Source organism: Anolis carolinensis, chromosome 2 (genome assembly GCF_035594765.1).
Source record: "Anolis carolinensis isolate JA03-04 chromosome 2, rAnoCar3.1.pri, whole genome shotgun sequence".
In the NCBI taxonomy this organism is placed as follows: domain Eukaryota; kingdom Metazoa; phylum Chordata; class Lepidosauria; order Squamata; family Dactyloidae; genus Anolis; species Anolis carolinensis.
The window spans coordinates 2775270-2796748 of NC_085842.1; the positions used below are offsets into that span (position 1 = coordinate 2775270).

Genomic DNA, 21479 nt, shown 5'->3' on the forward strand with positions numbered 1-21479 from the left:
GAGGTCTCTTCCAACTCTACTATTCTATTATTCTAAGTGAGGCTCTATTGTATTTAGTCAGCATCTTCTTTTGACTGATGGGCTCAGGCTGGATGGCCTTTGGGGTCCCTCCCAACTCCGGTTGACTGCAGACTGTCTGGGAGTCCAGTGGAGTTTCCTTCCTTCTCCGGATACTGGATAGCCATCTGTACAGAGGGATCAAATTGTGCTTTCTTGCTTGACAGAAGCGGTTGGACTAGATGATTTTTAGGGCCCCTTCCAACTCTACGCTTCTATTAGTCTGCCCCCCAGGAGCCTGCGGTGACACCATGAGTTAAACCCTTGTGCCAGCAGGACTGCTGATGAAAGGTTGGCAGTTCGAACACGGGGAGCAGGGTGAGCTCCCGTCTGTCAGCTCCAGCTTCCCATGCAAGGACATGGGAGAAGCCTCCCATAGGGTGCTAAAACATCTGGAGCTTTGCCGGAAGAGCGGCATCCACGTCCAATGCCATGCTGCAGGTGCCTCTCAGCCAACATGTGGCCACAACGGATGCAGCGGCTGCTCAGTCTCTGCCTGGAAGCAGTGGGCAAACTTTCTGCCCATGCTCAGGAGCCTGCTCTTCTGGGTTGAAGGCAAGGCCCAGCCAGGAAGGACACCCCACCCCTTGTCATAAAACAGTGGCCCAGAGGGCAGGGCCAGGCACAGAATGGCGGCAGACTTTGTCCTTTGCCAGCACAGTGAGGGAGACCTGGCTTCTCCCTGGGGCTTGCTCCATCCCTGCTCAGGTGCGGGGATGAGGGGTGGGAGCAGAGTTCTGGGTTTGCAGGCGTTCGTCCTGCAGGAAGGAGCACTCCAGGCTGAGACGATTCTGCCATCAGAGAGGAATGGGGTTTATTTTCCTGGCACAGAGATCAACACACCTTCAGAACCAGTGAAAGATCCCCGAGCCCAGCCCTTCCAGGGGAGAGGCCCCGCTCCCTTTCGTGTGAACAAAGGGCAGAGGCTGGTAAACATCCTGGGTGCCTGTGGGTTTGTTGCTAGGGTGAGGAGCCATGACCCAGAAGAAGGCAAAGGCAACGGAGAAAGACCTCGCTGAGGCGGAAATGTGTCCGTAAGCTTTGAAATACATGCATCGTCAATATGTGCTGCCTGGCCAGTCTTCTCAACCAATGGAAAGGGTTTCTGATTAACCCTCAGAAAGCCTCAGCCTTTCCCTGCGGCCCCAGGACCCTTCCTCACCCAATGATTTCCCCATGACGTTCACCAGGCTCTGCTTTCCTGAGACGGAGAGGCAACTCAACTGCTCTGCTCCTGAAGCAGCTGCCTCCTCCCTGGAGGTGCCGTGCTCTCCTCCGTGGCCACCCCCTCCCTCCCCTACAGCTCTTGGTGTGTCCTCTTCTCCTCCTCCGTCCTCCTTTCCCCCCTCATCTGCTCAGGCAGGGTCTCCAGCCAGAAGTGGACTTTGCTCTGCTTCAGCTTCTGGGCTCCTCTTTGCTCCAAGCCCAGTTCCAGGTAGCTCTCCCTCTGGTCGTACCGGGGCCACTCCACCAGCCCTTGGCCGTTTGGGTTCCTGGAAGCATCGGAGGAAGGCAGAGGTGAGGCCTGGCACAACAGTGCGAATCACAACTAGAGATAGGCTTTTGGTGTAGGGACCATAAGCCAGAAAATACAGTAGAGTCTCACTTATCCGACACTCGCTTATCCAACGTTCTGGATTATCCAACGCATTTTTTGGAGTCAATGTTTTCAATACATCGTGATATTTTGGTGCTAAATTCATAAATATGGCACAGGGGAAAAAGAAGATCTAACACACTATCTGCTACATTGCCCCTTGTATAATGATCCTAGGAAAAATCTCCTGGGAACACTCTTGGAAGAAAGGGCAGCATGGCAACAATCTGCTGTGATCTGTGACTTGCTAGCAGATTATTCCAAAAATATAACACTAAAGGTTGCCACATTTGCAATTGCAGCCCAAAAGATCAGAGCTAAAGTAGCAAAATCCAGACTTGAGGACAGAAATGGAAATGGTGATGGTTTGGGATGATACAAATCAGACACTGTCATTGTTATGTTGCTGCTATCATAATTTTAAAGAGCTAGTTTTAAATTTTTAACAAGTTTTAATGTTTATATTGGAAAGTGCTTATAAAGGTTGTACATTACTGATGTCATGGCCTATGGCTAGTACAATAAACTATTCATCATTCATCGGCTTCATAAATGCAGTAATTACAACATAGCATTACTGCGTATTGAACTACTTTTGCTGTCAAATTTCTTGTACAACATGATGTTTTGGTGCTTAATCTGTAAAATCATAACCTAATTTGATGTTTAATAGGCTTTTCCGTAATCTCTCCTTATTATCCAACATGTTCGCTTATCCAAGCTTCTGCCGGCCCGTTTAGCTTGGATAAGTGAGACTCTACTGTAGTAAACTTTTGCCTAACATAGCTTTGCCTCTGCATATATCATATAGCCTTTATATAGACAATATAAGCACTTTATATGAACCAAAGTAGTATGTGCAACACAGGGCCTGTGCCCCTCCCTTCTTGTGAGCTGGTGCCTTTCTTCAGGAAGTTCCAGAGGGAGAAGAAAGCTCAGAGTAAACAAGTTAGGTTATTGGTATCACTTGTGCCAAAGTAGGTGTGGAAGGTGGGGAAGATCCTCAGCCATTGGTCAATTTTAGATAAGCCAAGAGGTATACATTCTTTGTTTGCTATGCATATGTTGTGACAGCCATTTTGCATAGTACAGACCCACAAGAGTCCACGACTTCTCTGGGAATCTGTACATATTTATTAGTATTGTTATTATTTTCTCCCTACGGCTGTTTTGCCTTATCAGCTGTGATAATAATAAAAGGCTTGTTTTATTGCTCTCCTGGAATTCTCTCCTTTACTTCCCCTCCGGGCTAGTCTCCAACATCGGGACTCAGCTTGTTCTGTTTCGTGTCCCAGTTTTCGTCGAGGCCCTGATCCATTTTCACCTGACCTCCCGAAATCAGGAGGCCAGACATTTGTTTTGTTTCATTTTTTTCTTTTTCGGAAGGGGGGCACCAGTGAAGGCCACAGCGCTGCTCGAATGTCTGGTAAGAAGCCAGGCAAAGGGAAGGGGGAGGCGCAGGACAGCCCAGTCACCCCAACCTCCCCCCGCCAGGCCTGTGCGCATAGGCCCAAACCTTGCACCCACAGGCCCGGACACCCAGTCCTACAGGTGCAGGCTTTGGGCCATGCCTTGCTGTGCCTTGCAGGGCCTACAGCTGATTGCCGAGTAAGGTTCGCTCCTTACTTGGCACTCGGCTGTAAGTCCCGCGAGACCCGGGTATATAGGCCCAAAGTCTGCACCCGTAGGCCTGGGAGCTTTGGGCCTATGCTTGCAGCCTTTGGACCCACACACCCGGGCCCCGCAGGGCCTACAGCTAATCGATCTGAAAGGCAGGCTTAGAGCTGTTTTGAGTCAGTTTTTGTTTCCTTGGGGGTCTTTCTGTTTTGTGCCATCCGAATGAGACAAATGAAACAAATGAGACAAATACCGCGCACATCTCTAATCACAATATCACAGCAGAAGCCTTGAGCCAAGAGAGAGCCTCACCCGCTGCGGGCAAAGTTCGCCCAGTATCTCATCACCGTCTTGCTGAGCCGCTTCTCCTCCTCCGTGTATTCCCCTGCAAAGGTCAGAAGGAAGGCGCCCTCAGACACTCCATGCCCCAAAGGGAGGGAGACCCACAGATTGGGAGAGGGAAACAGGAGAGGAGCTTGCCCCTGTTCAGAGCCAGTGGGGCACAGGGTCAGCCTGGCCTGCCTTGGCACTGGCCGCTCGGGAGAAGGGCAGCAGGGGCCCCTTGGGCTCTGTGGGGCCCAAGGCACTCATCCCCAGTCTTTGTGGGGCCCTTACTTTGTGGGACCCTTGGCCACCAAAGCGCTGCTGGGAGCCCATGCACCCAATGACTTGGTGAAAGGACCTGCGGCATAGACTGTGCTTGCTGGTGTCTTATCAACCCTTGAATGTTCCTTCACGAAACTGAGCAGCGGCTCAGTTCAGCTGCCTCCTCTCAAGCCAAAAATGGAAGAGAGAGCCCTAAACCTTCCCGCCTCTGCTCCCACCCCAAAGGTGCTCGTTCCCTTGCCGCGGCCTCACCAAGCGGGAAATCCTTGCTGCTTGAGAACGGCGCTCCCAAAACAAAGGGGACTTCATCTCCGTGGTCAGCCTTGACATACTCCGGCCTTATGTCTCTGAAGATGGAAGGGCGATGCTGGAATTCGTAAAAGTAGACGGGGGCACCAGAGTCTTATTTTAAAAGAAGGAGATAGAAGGGAAGTCACTGTCTGGAGTTATGAAGAAACCAAATAGACAAGCAGGTGGAAGCTTACTTTGACCTGATCCTTGGATGAGATCCCTGCGGTCCCCTATCTGATACCGTGTTTCCCCGAAAATAAGACACATTTATTTTTCCTCAAGAACGCACACTATGGCTTAATTTCAGGGGGTGTCTTATTTTTAATAAGTATAGTACAACAATCTGCATTGATGGGATGATCTCTCTAGGCTCAGTAGCAGGCTGTTTTCTGAAGCTTTCCCCCTATGTATCCCCTGGTATTTGTGGGGGTGAGGGAGACCCACAGACTGCTGCTGGTTGGTGCTGGGGGAGAGGGAGAGACCCTCAGTGCTGAGTAAAAATGCAGCTACAGCTTTACTTCTTTCTCCTGAGGACACACAAGACCTAAAATAGAGCGCCCTGCTCCTCACTTCACCGAGGAGACTTTTTCTTCCACTCCCTATGTCTCCCTCGATGCCTCAGCTTGAAGCACGCACAGAACGACTGACCGGGACCTGACAGGGGAGCTGACTTTGTATGCTGCATAGCCGTGCCTATTGCTATGTCTTATTTTTGGGATATGGCTTATATAGCGCAAATGCTTAGAAATCCTGCCACAGCTCATTTTATGGGTATGCCTTGTTTTGGGGAAACAGGGTAGGGATGTCCCATGTCCTCAGGGGCAAACGGCCTGGTCCCAGGCACTTTCCCTGCCCCTAGGTCACTTAAAGGGCCTCCTTGGGGTCCAATGGGATCAGGTCTTTGAGTGATCACCCTTGTAGAGCATTCAGGGAGTTCAAGCTCCTATTTCTTCACAGCCCTTGCCTCTCCCCTGATGCTGTCTGATTGATTTCCTCCCAAACATCAAGTGCCACAGCAGTACAATGTGTTTTGTGTGTGAATTCACCTCTATGAGCTCTAGCTGCTCGAACAGAAGGAAGGCCAAAGATGACGTCCCCCATGAAATCCTGAAACTGAGCCCGTAGTTCCTGGGGGTCTTCCGTCTCCCCCACATACTCCTCCAGGGCCCTCTGTGTGGCCTCCACCGGGATTTTCTGTGGGACAAGAGAGAAGAGAAGGCCTCACCAACTGCCCCACGGGCCCCGTCCCTCACCCCTTCCACCTTTGGTCTCCCTTTGACAGCCACAGCTTCAGGGCAGAAGCTGTCTTCATTTCAGGAGGCCACTAAAGTCTGGCTCAGGAACCAATTTGGAAGCCAGCTGAAGGGAGGAGGGGTCACTGTGTCCCATCATTCTTTGGGAGAAGAGTGGACCTGAGTGGTACAGAGCCCGGAAGGGAAAGGGCTTCCCAGGGGTGAGTCCATGGGGGGCAGAGCAATGGGACACCGGAGAAGAGGACCAGGGAGAGGCCTCCTTCCTTCACCCCAGAGAGACGGAGAGGAGGAGCCTGGAAGGAGGAGTGGGGCAGGAAGGGCTCCCAGCCCTGGAAGGGCCACGGGAGGAGGACACTGGTCAGGAGGACGTTTCCAAGGCTGCCAAGAGAAGCTCATCGCTTCCCATAAGGGCAAAACAAAGGAACATCCCTGCCATTGTAACCTGAGTTGGAAAAAGCTCTCCCGTGGATAAAGCACACAGCATTTTGTCACTCTGCAGAGCTTTAGAGGACACCTTTTCGGGATCCGGTAATACAGCGTTTCTGAAACATTTGGCACCAGGAACCCCTGTGTTTTGCACAATTCTGCCTGGGGGACTGCTTTGCTCTCCGGCCCAGGGTTCCCTGGATGCTTTGGTTGCAGGAGGGAGGTGAGGCCCTCCTTCCAGGCTGGTTACCCTTCTTGCGCCCTCCGGGAGGGACTGCCGTTCTCCACTGCCGGGCGCCACACGCTGTGTGTCCCAAAGGGTTCCCAAGGGCCTGCCTGGTGCCAGGTGCACGTGCAGGGACCCCATTGCCTTGGCTGCAGACGGGGATTGGGGGCCACAGCCCTCCTCTCAGGGAGATCTCCCACCTCGCCCCCCTTCCTTTTCCCACTCCGGGATTGATGATTCCTACGTCTAGGAGAAGGGTGCCGGTGCCCTCTTACCAGGATGGGGGCCGACTGCTGGAAGGCAGCTGTCACCACCTGCCGGTCCATGCCCTCCATGATGGATCGGAAGGTACCTGACTGAGAGAGAAAATGCGATATTCCATTGGGAACTTAAATCCTCCACACAATGCCTTTGGGACACGGTTCATAAGTGGGGTCTTAAAGGGCTCCCATGGGTCAGCTGGGCCTCTGGTGGGGTGAATTTACACTTCATGCTTCCCGCACTCCTAACACTGGCTTCAAAGTCAGCTTTTCCTAAGCGTCCACCGAGGGACTGATTCACAATCTTTTCCTGAACCTTCCTAGTTTTTGGCATCAATCTGATGGGCCAGTTGCCGACCGCATTGGCCTGCTTCCAATCTGCTGGGGCCACCCTTGACCACCGTGAACTCATCTATATCTATATGCGTAATCTATACACATAATGAAATCTATACACATAATAAAAGTGAAATTCTGTATATGTGTGTATGTGGCACGGGTGTCCATTTACACAGACAGGCTCCCACCTCCACAAACAGCTACAACTCCCAGTGCTGAGGAGCCACCAATGGCCCTCCCTCCAATGACATTGCAGATTATGGCGAGTGCCGTGAACATGTCCAAGAGCCCTGCCAGTGTCCTCCACAAACACCATTCTGCCCACCACCCAAGGGAAGGCTTTCATTCGGAGACAAATTCATCCTAGATTTTCTGTTTTTCTTCCACCACAGACAGTTCCCAGGGTTCCTTTCTCTCTCCATTGATGTGGAATTTGCATGACCCCGCCCACTGCCTCTGCCTTAACCCTTTGCTACCCTTTCCTATGGCACACAGCCAAACAGAGCAGAATTGATCAGCAACTGAACAACTAAACATACTGGAGGGGTTTGGGGGACTGACTCCACATGATGGAAGTTGTAGTTCACCCTGCATCAGGACACAGCATTGTGACCCCAACCAACGATGGACCTGGACCACATTTGGCACACAGAACCCCCATGACCAATAGAACATACTGGAGGGCTTTGGGAGGATTTGGTCTTCACATTTGGGAGTTGTAAGTACTGGGATTTATAGTTCACCTACAATTAAAGAGCACTCTGTTCCCCACCAACAATGGACCTGGACCTAATTTGGCACACAGAATCCCCATGACCAACAAAAAATACTGGAGGGCTTTGGGAGGAAATGACTTTCATTTCTGGAAGTTGTAGTTCACCTACATCCAGAGAGACTGTGACCCCCACCGACAATAGACAGGGAGCAAACTTGGCACACAGAACCCCCATGACCAACTGAACCTACTGGACGGAATTGAGGGGGACAGACCCACCATGATGGGAGTTGTAGTTCACTCTACAGTCAGAGAGCACACTAGATCTCACCGACGCATCTATAGAGCAAACTTGCCCAACATGACAAAATTTAACCTGTGATGGTGTTTCAGGGGTTAACCTGGTTAACCTGGCATGGTGTGAGTTGTAGTCACCCACAATCTTATCTATGTTTTGTGTGATTTTCAATATGGCTCCCAGGTCCAGAGAACCCTGTGACTCCCGGCGATGACGGATCTGGACCAAACTTGACAAACAGACCCAACACAACCAACTCTGAATACTGCTGCGCAGCTTATGGGGAATTGACTCACAATGTTGGGAGTTATAGTTTATCCACATCCTTATGTGTTTTTAATGGGAGAATTTGCAAAATTCAAAAGCAAGCAATTACTATTTCTTTTAAATAACACTACAAAAGACCTGGCCCAGGCATTGTCGGGTACCTCAGCCAGTTCCTATAATAACTGGATGCTGAACCGTAGTGGGAAAAGGACTATTTCCAAGGCAACACAACTCCATTAAGGTGGTTTTCCTGCATGGTGGAGGGATTGGACTAGATGGCTCACGTGGTCTCTTCCAATGCTATGATTCTACCTCAAGGTTTTCTCAGCAGAGTTTGTTCAGAGGAGGCTTGTTCTTACCTTCCTTCCTCTGAGGTTGGGAGAGTGTAACTTGTCCAGGGGCCCCCAGTGGGTTTCTGTTGCCAAGCGAAGGGATCGGAACCCCAGCCCAACACAAAGGGATAATGTAAATGCCCTACTCACCTGAGGGAGAATCCACCCGTACTCGTGGTTATTGATGCCGATCAGGTATGGTACATCGCTGAACTCTTTCGCAGCCAGCAGCTCCCCTGGTGCCTTTGGAAGAAACTCCCCATCCACCACAGCAGGGATCACTCCAAGGACCTGTTTAGTTGGGTTATATATACTTGTGGTTTACTTGTGGTTTCTTCCTAAAATAAATTGCAAGGCAGTCACATGAAGCAAAGCTGGGAATTTTGGAAGCACTCACAAACTGGAAACCCAATAAAGAAGAGTCTGCTTTGGTGGGGCAGCCAAGAGATTGTATTTGCTGGGCTGGACTGTAGCACAGCTGGTAAATCACCAGCAGTAATAAGATCTACCAACCGAAAGGTGGCCAGTTCAAAGCCCAGGTCGGGATGAGCACTCGACTGTCAAGCCCAGCTCACTGTTTACCTACGCAGTTTGAAAAGAGCTTAGAGCTTCAAGTAGAGAAATTAGGGACTGCTAATTAGCGGGGGGAGATATTTCCCGAAACCATAAAATGCCGGTGACCAAAAGGAAGGAGGAAGTCCTGATGGCTCTTGGTCATAGAGAATAGAGGAACAGCACCCCCTGTGGCTGAATCCAAGCACAACCTCCAAGGCACTGAAGCTGACTTTGAACACAACATTCCTCATTTCTGTCTGTTATGTTCTGTCCTGTCTGTCCAAATGGCATTGAATGTTTGCCATGTATGTGTACTGTGATCCGCCCTGAGTCCCCTTGGGGAGATAGGGCGGAATATAAATAAAGTGTTGTTGTTATTATTATTATTATTATTATTATTATTATTATTATTGTATGACATAGCAAACAAGGTAGATATGCTGGATTTCGTATCACAAAATCACAAGTCGAACACTTCCCAAGTGTCTAGGACTGTGTGATGTATTTTCGGATGATGCGTGCAGATCCCAGTAGGGTGGCCTTTTGCAGTTGGCAGATTGTAATTTTGTCATAGCCTATTGTTTCCAAATGCCTGCTGAGATCTTTTGGCACGACACCCAGTGTGCCGACCACCACCGGAACCACCTGCACTGGTTTCTGCCAGTCTTTGCAGTTCAATCTTGAGGTCCTGATAGCGGCTGAGTTTTTCCTGTTGTTTTTCGTCAATGCGACTGTCACCTGGGATGGCGACATCAATGATCCAAACCTTTTTCCTTTCCATAACTGTGGTGTCTGGTGTGTTGTGTTCCAGAACTTTGTCAGTCTGGATTCGGAAGTCCCACAGTATCTTTGCGTGCTCATTTTCCAATATTTTTGCAGGTTTGTGATCCCACCAGTTCTTTGCTGCTGGGAGGTGGGACTTGAGGCATAAGTTCCAATGAATCATTTGGGCCACATGGTTGTGCCTCTGTTTGTAGTCTGTCTGTGCGATTTTCTTACAGCAGCTGAGGATATGATCCATGGTTTCGTTGGTTTCCTCGCACAGTCTGCATTTTGGGTCATCAGCTGATTTTTCGATCTTGGCCTTAATTGCATTTGTTCTGATGGCCTGCTCCTGGGCTGCAAGGATCAGGCCTTCTGTCTCCTTCTTCAGGGTCCCATTTGTGAGCCAGAGCCAGGTCTTCTCCTTGTCAGCTTTTCCTTCAATTTTGTTTGCAGGGCTGTCTCCAGAAATATGCAGGGATGCTAAGAAGCCATCAGTTAAGAATGGAAAGGGTTTTGGGGCCAGAGGAACGGAAGAAGCCATTAAATGGGTGGAAAGATGAAGCCTTTTTGCCTTCAGTGACCTCCACAGTCCCCCCCTCCTTTGCCCCCAAAGGAAATAAGGGAACGTAGCGTCCAGAGTGGGCTCCTGGGGCTCCGGGCTTCTCACCTGGCACAGCTGGATGTTCAGTGCGGCCAGTTCCTCCTCCGTTTTGCTCCTCAAGCAACGCACCAGGGCAGATGGACTGCTGTTCTCACAGCCAGAGACATTGGCAACCGTCTTCGAGCATTAAGAAGACAAACAAGAACAATCACTGTGGACAATGGGAAGTGACAGCAGAAGCCCATAGATGGCAGGCCATTTTTGTTCCCCAACACCTGCTCAGCCTGGGAGCCCTCATTCTCAGGTTTGTTCCCATCTCAAACCACCTCAGTCACAGTCAGGGTCTTGGGTCTAATAGGGACAGGGCACATCTGTGGAAACTTGGGAGTTTTTAGATCCCATCCCATGATGATGTCCTCAGCACCGGCTCCACGTTCCACCCACCTCTCAATGTGCCTCTTGAGCAAAGGCACCCCCTCTAATTCCTGCTGTCAAGAATTTCCCAAAAGCAGCAAGAGGACCCTCCTCTTCCTTGCACTTGGGGAGAGCAGTAAGAGCCTGATGCCCACCTGGAAAGGTTGCCAACACACTCTCCTGGGCCATGGTCTCAACTGGGCCATAGTCTCACTCAGGTTATGGACACAGCTAGGCCATGGACAAACCTGTTATGAACATACCTGAACCATGTTCACACCTGGGCCATAGTTGAACCTGAGTTATGGACACACCTGGGCCATGTACTCACCTAGACTATGGACAGACCTGAGCCATAGACTAACCTGGACTATGGATACACCTGGCCCATGGACTCACCTGGATCATGGACTCACCTGGCCTATGGAGATACCTGGGCCATGGAGTCGCCTAGCCCAAGGACGCACCTGGGGCATAGACTCACCTGGGTTATGAACATACCTGACTCATGGACTCACCTGGACCATGTCTCCAGGGCTCTTCTCAAAGAGGCTGGGCACGAGAGCGACTCCACTCTCTGAGATGGCTCTGTGAAAGAGGCCCCTGGACAATGGGGACAAAGTCTGCACCAGAAAAAGGAAAGTATTGGTAGACTTCTCCTTCCAAAACATACCTAAACCCCTGGAAGGAGGACTTTTGTGTCTGAAGGAACAGTGGCTCCCACCCCATGGGATCCATTGCTTGATGAGAAGCCGACACATTGAGAGTTCCCTTGGGATGGGAGATCTCGCAGTGGATCTCTGCTGGGATCCAGGCCCAGATGTTCTGCACGCATCGGTTTGACCCTGCCTATCTTTGCGACCGCATGCCCTTTCTTCTTGTTTACAGTTTTTACGACAGAGGAGACTAGGTTATTGGCGCTGTTCTGAGTTCAAATTGTTGTTCCTTATACTCGTGGTTTTATTTTGTATTGCACTGTCTATTTTATGCGTTGTTTTAGGCACCTTGTGCCATAGGTAAGCCGCCCCGAGTCCCTTCGGGGAGATGGAGACGGGGCACAAAAATAAAGTTATTATATTATTATTATTCCCTTCTGGGCTCATGGAACTGACTGTGCCTTGAACACTGAATTATGTTGCAAGGGATTGTTTCTTGGGACGTTGTTAAGGTCCCAAGACATTCTTTGCTGCAGTTGCTGAGACAGAGCTGCACTTTTGAGGAGGAGGAAGAGGAAGAGGAAGAAGCTAAGGGCTCAGAGGCATCTCAGAACAGGTGTCCCTGGGGCTTCTCTCTGGCCAAAACCAGGCCGGCTGACCCTGACCCACCTGGACCCCCACGCTGAACCCTCCGGCCGACTCTCCCATGATGGTCACCAAAGTGGGGTCTCCTCCGAAGGCCTCGATGTTCTCCTGGACCCACCTGAGGGCTGCCACCTGGTCCAGCAAGCCCCAGTTGCCAGGCGCCTCCTTAGACCCTGTGCTGGAAGAGACACGGCAAGAAGGAGAGACGGTCAAGTGACCCAATGGCATTTGACTCCCGTGAGTGACCAGGCCATTTCATTGCAATACTCCAGTGGGGAAAGGGTGAGGAATGCAGTCATTGTGGGGCCTGGAGATTTGCCTCAGCTGTTCTGTTGAACCACTAAAAGCTCTTTCTGAAAACCCATGAAACACAGCATGTCACAACAGCACAAAGAAAGCTGGAGGCCAGAATGAGCTGGGGCTGGCTGGTCAAGTAGAGAAGAACAAGATGGCCTTTCTCAGGCCCGCCCACACTGCCCCTCTATTCCAGGATCTGATTCCAGGTTATATGCTTTGAACTGGATCATATGAGTCTCCACTGCAACATAAAGGTCAAGGTTTCCCCTGACGTTAAGTCCAGTCCTGTCTGACTCTGGGGATTGGTGCTCATCTCCATTTCTAAGCTGAAGAGCCGGTGTTGTCCGTAGACACCTCCAAGGTCATGTGGCCACTGGCATGACTGCATGGAGTGCTGTTACCTTCCCGCCGGAGCAGTACCTATTGATCTACTCACATTGGCATGTTTTCAAACTGCTAGGTTGGCAGGAGCTGGGGCTAACAGCGGGCGCTCATTCCGCTCCTGGGATTTGAACCTGGGACCTTTTGGTCCACAAGTTCAGCAGCTCAGCGCTTTAACGCATTGTGCCACCAGCCCCCCCCCCCCCCACAGCAACATAACCTGGGATAAGCAGATAACCTGGGACCAGACCCTGGGACATAGGGGCTGCGTGGAAGGGGCCTCAGAGACACTCGAGGCAAGGAGACAACGGGCCACTGTCCAGTGAAACAGTCAAAGGCCTTCCTCACCTGAAGAAGCCTGGGATCCCCAACCGGTATTGAAGGACCACCACCACCACGTTCTCGAGGGCAGAGAGGCCGGGTGCATTGTAAAAGTAGGCACACCCCATAATCAGGGCCCCGCCATGGATCCAGACCAGCACCTGTGAAGGGATAGGGCACAGTGGAGGATGGGCCTCGAGGCCAAAAATTGGGGGCTGTGCTGGCCCCCTTCCTTCCCTCCCTAAGGCTGAAGCGTCCCTGCCCTAAACACAACAGGGGGGAGTTCTTTGGGGCCAAAGGGCAGGATCAAAACTGAGAACCCCCAACATGGGGCCCCAAGGACCAGTTGTGACCCATTGCCAAAAAGGCAACAGCGATGGTCATGACCTCACCGGCAATTTGGCCTCTGTGTCCGGCGTGAAGACGTTGAGGTAGAGGCAGTCCTCAGAGATGGGCAACTTGGGCAAGGTCACGTTCAGCGCTTGGCCTATCCCCTCCATCCAGCTCACGTCCTGGAGGCACCTTGCAAACCGGGCAGGAAGGGGCAGGGTGTGATTGTGTGGGATTCCCCCCACAGAATCACTCGGCAGCCCTGGAGCCAGTCCACCCTTTGCCCCCTGCAGATGGGCCAGGCTCTTCCTGAGGGAGGGGGACCCAAGACCTCTCTGTGTTCCTTCTGCTGGGGCCCCATCGAAATCTCCCTCCCTGTCACGTGAAGCCATGGTGCCTTTGGGGCGGCAGAGAACAGGTTTTGCCTGTGGGGCAACCCCGAGGACCCTAAAGAGAGGCCTCTCCCCATCCGGAGGAACCTGCCCTGCTCGTCTGTTCAGTTCTCCTTCCCTCCAGGCTTCCAACGCGGATCCCAGACCTGAACGCAGGGGTCACACAACCTCTCCTCCTTCTCCTGGAAGCGCAACCCCCAAGGGCCCCCTTTCCCCAGTTTGGCAGCTGACCAGGTGAAGGGAGTTCAGCATTGTACCATATTTCCTCATTTGGAAGATAACAACGAAAACAAACCAAGCACGTAACCCCGTGATGTCCAGCAGCACGAGATCAGGATAATACTTCAGCTTAATTGTTGTTGTATTCTTTCCCAATTCAGCACACATGACCTTGTCAGGAGCCTCTGGTGGCGCAAGGGGTTCAACCCTTGTGCTAGCAGGACTGCTGACTGAAAGGTCAGTGGTTCAAATTCAGGGAGAATGGGGTGAGCTCCCGACTGTCAGCTCCAGCTCCCCATGCAGAGACACAAGAAAAGCCTCCCACAAGGATGAGATGCCCAATGCCCAGATGTTTTGACGTTTTTACCATCCTTGTGGGAGGGAGGCTTCTCTCATGTCCCCGCATGGAGCTGGAGGTGATAGAGGGAGCTCATCCGCGCTCTCCCCGGGTTGGATTCGAACCTGGCAGCCTTCAGGTCAGCAACCCAACCTTCAAGTCACAAGGCTTTAACCCACTGCGCCACCGGGCAAAGCATCAGGGCAACATCCCCTGGGCAACGTCCTTGCAGACGGCCAATTCTCTCACATCAGAAGCAACTTGCAGTTTCTCAAGTCACTCTTGACACAAAAAATATCTCAGCAATAGATATGTATGAGTCCATGTTTAATACTTTTAAGGACGCACACAATTGCACTCCTTTGGAGTTTGGAAGGGCAGCTTGCTGGGCTCTTTGGGACTCCAAGTGTGGCTTTCCTGCTACGTTTTCACCCATTGCATTGCTTTGGGGGCTGTCTCCACCCCGGCCGCCCCCCATCACCCTCCAAATATCTCACCTGTCCCCATCAAAGGGACCCCAAATGTGTGCATTCCTGGCCCTACTGCCCACCCACCCACCCGGCTCCTCTTCCGCAGGCCAAGGTTGGGAACCTTGATCCGCATTTCAGAAGCCTTTGGTTTCAAGGGGAGACAGGGGGAAGGGGGTCCCCGGCCCAGAGAGGGGGCCCCAGTGTGTGCGCTCCTTACATGGGGGGCTGGGAGGCAGCCTCCCTCACGTGGGACCAAGGCTCGGGTGGCTCAGGCGGGGCGAAGCGGAGGGAGCCCAGGGGGGGCTTGGCGAAAGGGACCCCCAGGAAGGCCTTGACGGGGACGGGGGCATCCTCCACGCTCAGCAGTGTCCCCTGCAGGCGCCCCAGGCGGGTGGAGACGGTCGGGTGGGCGCTTCCTGGAGTTGGAAACAAAGGCAGGACTCTTACAAGTAAAACAAGCAGTCAAAGAAGAAGAACATGCCCTGGCAGAATATGGAAAGCAAAGTGAAGAACCTGCTTTGATTGAAGTCAAAAATCAGAAACTCCTCAAAGCACAGCAGACAAAAAACCAGTACAAGAAAACCGCACTACAAACTAGAGCTGACAGCTGGCACAACAAAACATTGCATGGAAAGTTCCTTGACAAAATTGAAGTAAAAGCTGATAAGGAGAAGACCTGGCTCTGGCTCACGAATGGGACCCTGAAGAAGGAGGCAGAAGGCCTGATCCTTGCAGCCCAGGAGCAAGACATCAGAACAAGGGCAATTCAGGCCAAGATCGAAAAATCAGCTGTTGACCCAAAATGCAGACTCTGCAAGGAAACCAACGGAACCATTGATCATCTCCTCAGCTGCTGTAAGAAAATTGCACAGACTTCAAACAGAGGCACAACTATGTGGCCCAAATGATTCATTGGAACTTATGCCTCAAGTACCACCTCCCAGCAGTAAAGAACTGGTGGGATCACAAACCTGTAAAAGTATTGGAAAATGAGCACACAAAGATACTGTGGGACTTCCGAATCCAGACTGACAAAGTTCTGGAACACAACACACCAGACATCACAGTTGTGGAGAAGAAAAAGGTTTGGATCATTGAAGTTGCCATCCCAGTGACAGTCGCATTGACGAAAAACAACAGGAAAAACTCAGCCGCTATCAGGACCTCAAGATTGAACTGCAAAAACTCTGGCAGAAACCAGTGCAGGTGGTCCCGGTGGTGATGGGCACACTGGGTGCCATGCCAAAAGATCTCAGCCGGCATTTGGAAACAATAGACATTGACAAAATTACGATCTGCCAACTGCAAAAGGCCACCCGACTGGGATCTGCACGCATCATCCGAAAGTACATCACACAGTCCTAGACACTTGGGAAGTGTTCGACTTGTGATTTTGTGATAAGAAATCCAGCATATCTATCTTGTTTGCTGTGTCATAATAAAATAATAATACTAATCTTTATTTATATCTGGCCACCATCTCCCAGAAGGAATTTTGGTGGAGCCAGTGGAGCAGTATATAACATAAAACGGTACATGGGTATAAAACTATCTATCTATCTATCTATCTATCTATCTATCTATCTATCTATCTATCTATCTATCTATCCATATAATAAAAGTGAAAATGTGTATGTGTGTATGTGGCACGAGTGTCCACTCACTCAGACAGCCTCCGCCCTCCACAAACAGGCTCTAGTTCCCAGTGCTGAGGAGCCACCCAGTCACTCCCTCCCAGGACATTGCTGGTTACAGCGAGCACATCCCAGGGTTCTTTTCTCTCTCCATTTGCATGACCCCGCCCACTGCCTCTCCCTTAACCCTTTCTTACCCTTTCCTATGGCACACAGCAAACAGAGGAATTAATTATCAGCAACAGAATATACTAGAGCGAGGTTTGGGGAGAATTCACCATGGCTTGTAGGAGTTGTAGGGACTGGGATGTATAGTTCACCTGCAAACCCCACCAATTATGGACCTTGAACTAACTTGGCACACAGACCCAACATGACCAACTGTGAATACTGGTGGGGTTTGGGGGTGACTGACCTTGACAACCAGGAGTTATAGTTTACCCGTATTCAGAGAACAATAAACCCATCTGATGACGGATCTGGACCAAACTTGGCACACAAATTCAACATGGCCAACTGGGAATACTGGTGGACTTTGGGGGTGATTGACCTTTATCTCTGGGAGTTATAGTTCACCTGTATTCCTTGAGCCCTCTGAACCCCACCAATGACGGATCTGAACCAAACTTGCCAACTTGGGGTGATTGACCTTGGCATCAGGGGGTTGGTGCTCATTTCCATATCTACGCCAACGCCTCCGGAGTTGGTACCACTACCTTCCTGCCAGAGCGGTACCTATTGATCTACTCACACTTGCATGTTTTCGAACTGCTAGGTTGGCAGAAGCTGGGGCTAAAAGTTAGGGCTCACCCCGCTCCCCGCATTCGAACCACCGATCTTTCAGTCAGCAAGTTCAGAAGCTCAGAGGTTTAACCTGCTACGCCACCGGGGCATTCAGCCTGGAAAACTCACAGCAGCCCAGTGATTCCAGCCATGAAAACCTTCGACAATGCAATAGGGAGTCTTTAAGAGGAGTAGGATGCAATGTGGGAGGAGTTAAAGACTCTCCGGGATCTAAAGGTTTTATGCTGGTGTTTTTATAGTTTCCATGGTTTTAATCTATTGTCATACGTTGTTGATTAGATATGTGATGTTTTATGCATGCGAGGCATTGAATTTGGCCATTGATTATGTTGTGAACCGCTTTGAGTCCCCTGTCCCCTAAATACTGTATATAAATACAGTAAATACAGTAAATAATAAATTCTATTGCACGGCAAGATTTTTGCAAGGAGTGGCAAGCGAGGCTGCTGCCAATAATTAACCACATTTCTTTGGCCCAGCTCGACACCACCCTGCTCATATCGGTCCATCAGACTCGTCAGGTCACGGCAGGCGACTGGAGACTAGGATGCAATGGAACAATGGCTTCAAACTACAGGAAAGGAGATTCCACCTGAACATCAGGAAGAACTTCCTCACTGTGAGAGAGAGCTGTTCAGCAGTGGAACTCTCTGCCGCAGAGTGTGGTGGAGGCTTTTAAGCAGAGGCTGGATGGCCATCTGTTGGGGGTGCTTTGAATGCAATTTCCTGCTTCTTGGCAGAATGGGGTTGGACTGGATGGCCCATGAGGTCTCTTCCAACCCTACTATTCTATGATTCTATGAGAGAGAACAGCTTTCACAGTCAGGAAGTTCTTCCTCGCGTTCAGGTGGAATCTCCCTTCTTTCCAGTAGTTTGAAGCTGTTGTGCCATTGCGTCCTAGTCTCCAGGGCAGCAGAAAGGAAGCCTCCTCCCTCCTCCCTCGGACTTACATCTTCATCCCTGACCCTCACCACCTCTCCTCTCTCTCAGCCTTCTCTCTTGCAGGCTAACCATGCCCAGCTCTTTCAACCATTCCTCATAGGGATTCTTATTCTCCAGACCAGGGGTCCTCAAACTTTTTAAGTGGAGGGCCAATTCACAGTCCCTCACTGTTGTGGGGCTGGTCTGTGAAATAGTCCAAAATTAGGATTGTTGTTGTTGTGTGCCTTCATGTCATTTCAGAGTTAGGTCAACACTAAGTCTAAGGTTTAGGACAGAGGCCAGGTCAATGACCTTGGAGGGCTGCATCCGGCCCATGGGCCTTAGTTTGGGGACCCCTGATCTAGATGACATCATAAGACCATAGGTAAGGAAAGAGACCTCCAAAGACCATCTAGATTGTCTCATAAGACCATCGGTAAGGAAAGGGACCCTCAAAGGCCATCTAGATGATCTCATAAGACCATAGGTAAGCAAAGAGACCTCCAAAAACCATCTAGATGGTCTCATAAGGCCATCAGAAGATGATAGGTAAGGAAAGGGACCCTCAAAGGCCATCTAGATGATCTCATCAGGCCATCAGAAGACCATAGCTAAGGAAAGGGACCCTCAAAGACTATCTAGATCAGGGGTCCCCAAACTTTTTAAACAGGGGGCCAGTTCACAATCCTTCAGACCGTTGGAGGGCCAGACTATAGTTGGCCACCGAGCAATAATAATAATAATAATAATAACAACAACAACAATAATAAAGAGGGTTGGAAGACAACAACAACAACAACAACAACAACAGCAATAATAATAATAAAGAGGGTTGGAAGAGACCCCTTGGGCCATTGAGTCCAATCCCCTTCTGCTTTTGTGTACCGAAAGCACAAGCAAAGCACCCCTGACAGATGGCCTCCCAGCCTCAATGTTAATAATAATAATAATAATAATAATAATAATAATAATAATAAAGAGGGTTGGAAGAGATCCCTTGGGCCATTGAGTCCAACCCCCTTCTGCCTCTGGCATCAAAAGCACAAGCAAAGCACCCCTGACAGATGGCCACCCAGCCTCAATGTTAATAATAATAATAATAATAATAATAATAATAATAATAATAATAATAAAGAGGGTTGGAAGAGACCTCTTGGGCCATTGAGTCCAACACCCTTCTGCCTCTGGCATCAAAAGCACAAGCAAAGCACCCCTGACAGATGGCCACCCAGCTTCAATGTTAATAATAATAATAATAATAATAATAAAGAGGGTTGGAAGAGACCTCTTGGGCCATTGAGTCCAACACCCTTCTGCCTCTGTGCACCAAAAGCAGATGCAAAGCACCCCTGAGAGATGGCCACCCATCCTTAATAATAATAATAATAATAATAATAATAATAATAATAATAATGGTTGTAAGAGAAGAAGAGACCCCTTGGGTCATTTAGCGCAATCCCCTTATGCCCTTGTGCCTTGGGGGCTGGATAAATGGCTTCGATGGGCCGCATCCGGCCCCTGGGCCTTAGTTTGGGGACCCCTGATCTAAATGGTCTCATAAGACCACAGGTAAGAAAAGTAACCTCCAAAAGCCATCTAAGACCATAGATAAGCAAGGAGACCTTCAAAGACCAGGTAGACTTAGGTCAACCTAAATCTAAAGTTTAGGACAGGGGCCAGGTCAATGACCTTGGAGGGCCGCATCCTGCCCATGGGCCTTAGTTTGGGGACCCCTGATCTAAATGGTCTCATAAGACCACAGGTAAGAAAAGTAACCTCCAAAAGCCATCTAAGACCATAGATAAGCAAGGAGACCTTCAAAGACCAGGTAGACTTAGGTCAACCCTAAATCTAAAGTTTAGGACAGGGGCCAGGTCAATGACCTTGGAGGGCCGCATCCTGCCCATGGGCCTTAGTTTGGGGACCCCTGATCTAAATGGTCTCATAAGACCACAGGTAAGAAAAGTAACCTCCAAAAGCCATCTAAGACCATAGATAAGCAAGGAGACCTTCAAAGACCAGGTAGACTTAGGTCAACCCTAAATCTAAAGTTTAGGACAGGGGCCAGGTCAATGACCTTGGAGGGCCGCATCCTGCCCATGGGCCTTAGTTTGGGGACCCCTGATCTAGATGACATCATAAGACCACAGGTAAGAAAAGTAACCTCCAAAAGCCATCTAAGACCATAGATAAGCAAGGAGACCTTCAAAGACCAGGTAGACTTAGGTCAACCCTAAATCTAAAGTTTAGGACAGGGGCCAGGTCAATGACCTTGGAGGGCCGCATCCTGCCCATGGGCCTTAGTTTGGGGACCCCTACTCCAGACCCTGGATCCTTTGAGTCTCCCTGTTCCTCTGGACACCTTCCAGCTTAGACTCAACCTCTCCCTTCCTTTGCGGTGCCCAGAATGGGGCACACTGGGTGATTCCAGACAAAGTGGTCTGACCCAGGCAGAAGAGAAGAGAGAGGAGCAGGACTTCCCTGGATCTGGACACTAGGCTCCTCTTGATGACGCCCACAACCCCACTGGCTCATTGAGCCCCCGCCTCCCATTCCTGGCTCCTGTTCAACTTGTTGCCCTCAAGGACTCCAAGGAAGGAAGGAAGACCTGCAAGTCCTGGCAAAGGACCCATTCATTCCTCGAGCTTAGCAGAAGAAAAGGAAGGCGAGGAGAGTGGAGGGAGGAGGAGGAGGAGGAGGGCAAGGCGGGCAAGGGGCTGGGAAGGGGGGCTGGCCTTACTCTCTTCCTCGACGGAGGCCCCCGAGGGGACCGGGCCCCAGCACACGAGGGACAAGCCCAGCAGCACCCACGCAGACACCATCGCCACCTCCTCCTCCTCCTTCTGTCTCCCCGTCGAGGAAGCGACCTGCCGTTTCTCAAGTCCCTGCTGACACGAAGGGGAAAAGGTGGAGGAAGAAGCCCCTCCCCTCCCCTCCCCTCTGACCCCGCCCCCTCCTCGCCCCAGGCTTGTCCGAAGAGGGACACAGGGAATCCGAGGAGGAGGAGGAGGAGGAAGAACTTCCTGACTGTGATAGAGAAAGAGATCTGTTCAGCAGTGGAACTCCCTGCCCCGTGTGGAGTGTGGTGGAGGCTCCTTCTTTGGAGGCTTTGAAGCAGAGGCTGGGTGGCCATCTGTCGGGGGTGCTTGGAAGGCGATTTCCCTGCTTCTTGGCAGAAAGGGGTTGGATTGGGTGGCCCACCAGGTCTCTTCCAACTCTTACTTCGGGGATCCCTCGTAGCTCGAGGACGATTGTCTTCCATCCTTGGTGTCTTGGGGGTGGGTTCTTCTTCCAACTCTAGGATTCTGTGATTCTATGATTGGAGGAGGCTTACCTACTTAGGCGATCCTACGTAGTTCGAGGATGACGGTCCTCCATTTCTTGGAAGACGCCTGTGCGTGATTTTTTTAAATGTGTGGAGGCCGGTCAACACATAGTCTTCACAGAGTGAGG

At 50.7% G+C, this 21479-nt stretch overlaps 1 protein-coding gene across 1 annotated transcript; it reads right to left on the reverse strand.

Annotated features, from left to right (window-relative positions):
• Positions 1–846: 846 nt before the first annotated feature.
• Positions 847–20925, reverse strand: LOC100551630 (cocaine esterase). Its single transcript, XM_016997557.2, has 13 exons — positions 20767–20925; positions 14885–15083; positions 13312–13441; positions 12947–13080; positions 11945–12098; positions 11138–11242; positions 10272–10382; positions 8435–8575; positions 6349–6429; positions 5215–5362; positions 4130–4279; positions 3584–3656; positions 847–1550 (listed from the first exon to the last, which is right to left on the reverse strand). The coding sequence occupies exons 1-13, from the start codon at positions 20846–20848 to the stop codon at positions 1355–1357; spliced, it is 1704 nt and encodes a 567-aa protein (XP_016853046.2). The 5' UTR covers positions 20849–20925; the 3' UTR covers positions 847–1354.
• Between the last annotated feature and the right edge of the window lie 554 nt (positions 20926–21479).